Source organism: Thermobia domestica, chromosome 8, assembly GCF_964235325.1.
Source record: "Thermobia domestica chromosome 8, izTheDome1.hap1.1, whole genome shotgun sequence".
Lineage (NCBI taxonomy): Eukaryota > Metazoa > Arthropoda > Insecta > Zygentoma > Lepismatidae > Thermobia > Thermobia domestica.
In genome coordinates, this window is record NC_137461.1 from 106,571,023 (window position 1) to 106,572,619 (window position 1,597).

The 1,597-nt window shown below is 39.1% G+C and overlaps 1 protein-coding gene across 1 annotated transcript; it reads right to left on the reverse strand.

Moving 5' to 3' along the window:
- Positions 1-637: 637 nt before the first annotated feature.
- On the reverse strand, positions 638-988 carry LOC145692251 (protein CFDP2-like). The gene has a single exon (XM_081767547.1). It carries the CDS (start codon positions 986-988, stop codon positions 638-640), a length of 351 nt encoding a protein of 116 aa, XP_081623673.1.
- Between the last annotated feature and the right edge of the window lie 609 nt (positions 989-1,597).

The following is a 1,597-nucleotide window of genomic DNA, read 5'->3' on the forward strand; positions in this document are numbered from 1 at the left end:
TTATCCAGTTTTCTCTGGCCTTTTTTACTTCTCTGTTGATGTGATTTCTGCACCTTCTGTATTCTTCATCTTTATTTGCTATCTTGAACTGTCTTCTTTGCTCCATCATTCCCAATATTTCCGCTGTAAACCAGGGTTTATATTGGGTTCTCGTTTCTTTTCCTATGTGTCGTCGGCAGCTTTTGTAATCCCTGATTTCATGGCTTCCCATTTCGAGTCGGTCATCCTCTACTAAGCTACATTGTCTGTCGCATTTGCAGATTCCCTTTTAATGTTTTCATCTCTTCTAAGCTTGATTGTGTTCCATCTTCTGTTTGGTGCTATCACTCTTTTCCTCGCTCTTCATCAAAACTAAATTATGAGTCAACGTCTGCTCCTGGGTAACTGTTACTGTTCTTAACTTGATTTCTAAATGCTCGTCGGAACAACATGTAGTCTATCTGGTATCTTTCTTTGTCTACTGGTCTTGTACATGTATATCTTCTTCTTAGTGGTTGTTCGGAAGAGTGTGTTTGTTACAATCAGATTATGGCTTTTGCAGAACTCAACTAATCATGCACCTCTCTCATTCCTTTCTCCTAGGCCGAAATTCCCAGTTACATTCTCTTCTTTGCCTTCGCCGACTACTGCGTTCCAGTTACCCATGAAGATTAGATTGTCCTAGTCTTGAACTTTCATCAATCAATACTTCTTCTATTTGCTCATAGGTTTCTTCTACTTTATCTGTGTAGCTTGATGTAGGCATATATGCCTGGATTATTGTCATATTCCTCGGTTCGGTTGCTATCTTCAACATTACTATTCTTTCATTGTATCTCCATCTGCCTATAACTTTCTGTCCTATCTTCTTATTTAGGACAAAACCGACTCCTGCTGTACCGTTTAAAGCTCCCGGGTAAATCATTCTGAAGTCCCCGCTCCACATGTCTCCTCCATCAGGCCACCTAACTTCGCTGATTCCCAAGATATCTATCTTCATGCACTCCATTTCTTTCTTCAGGTTTTTCAGTTTTCCACACTGTAACAGCGATCGCACATTCCAGGTTCCTATCCTGCAACGGTTTCATTTGATGACGACCGAGAAGGCCTTGCTTTGTTTCCCTCTACTACCGGGGACGATCCTCTGTGAAACAGTAGTGTCGTATTCCGTAATAAATTTAAGAATATATTTTTTGTTATGCCTATTATTATTTCTTTCATACACGTTCAGTGCACCCCTTAGTATTTTTCAGATTTCTGCGTGAAAACAGGGGGGGGGGGGCAGAGGAGCAAAAAAGTAAAAAAAAAAAAAGTTATTTCTAACAAAAAAAATTGTTTTCCTGCTTCAGATGAAGACATACAAATAGTACTGTTTGAAAGGCAGTTCTGTTCTGAAGAGAATGATGTACAACCATGGTCGCAGGTAGGGGCGGATCCAGGACCGACTTTGGGGTGGGGGTTGTCATACTGCTACCTAGAGCTACTTTTAAAGCTTCAAACTCTGGGATGGTTTTTATTTATATATATATATATTTGGTCTAGGAATTAATTCGTGCGGTTTTTAATCAAAAATTGAAGCTTTATTTCAAAAACAAAATAAATTAATACGTTAACAAAA

Excerpts from the sequence above, each read along its gene's own strand:
- LOC145692251 (XM_081767547.1), bottom strand. The coding sequence starts at position 988 with ATGGAGTGCATGAAGATAGATATCTTGGGAATCAGCGAAGTTAGGTGG.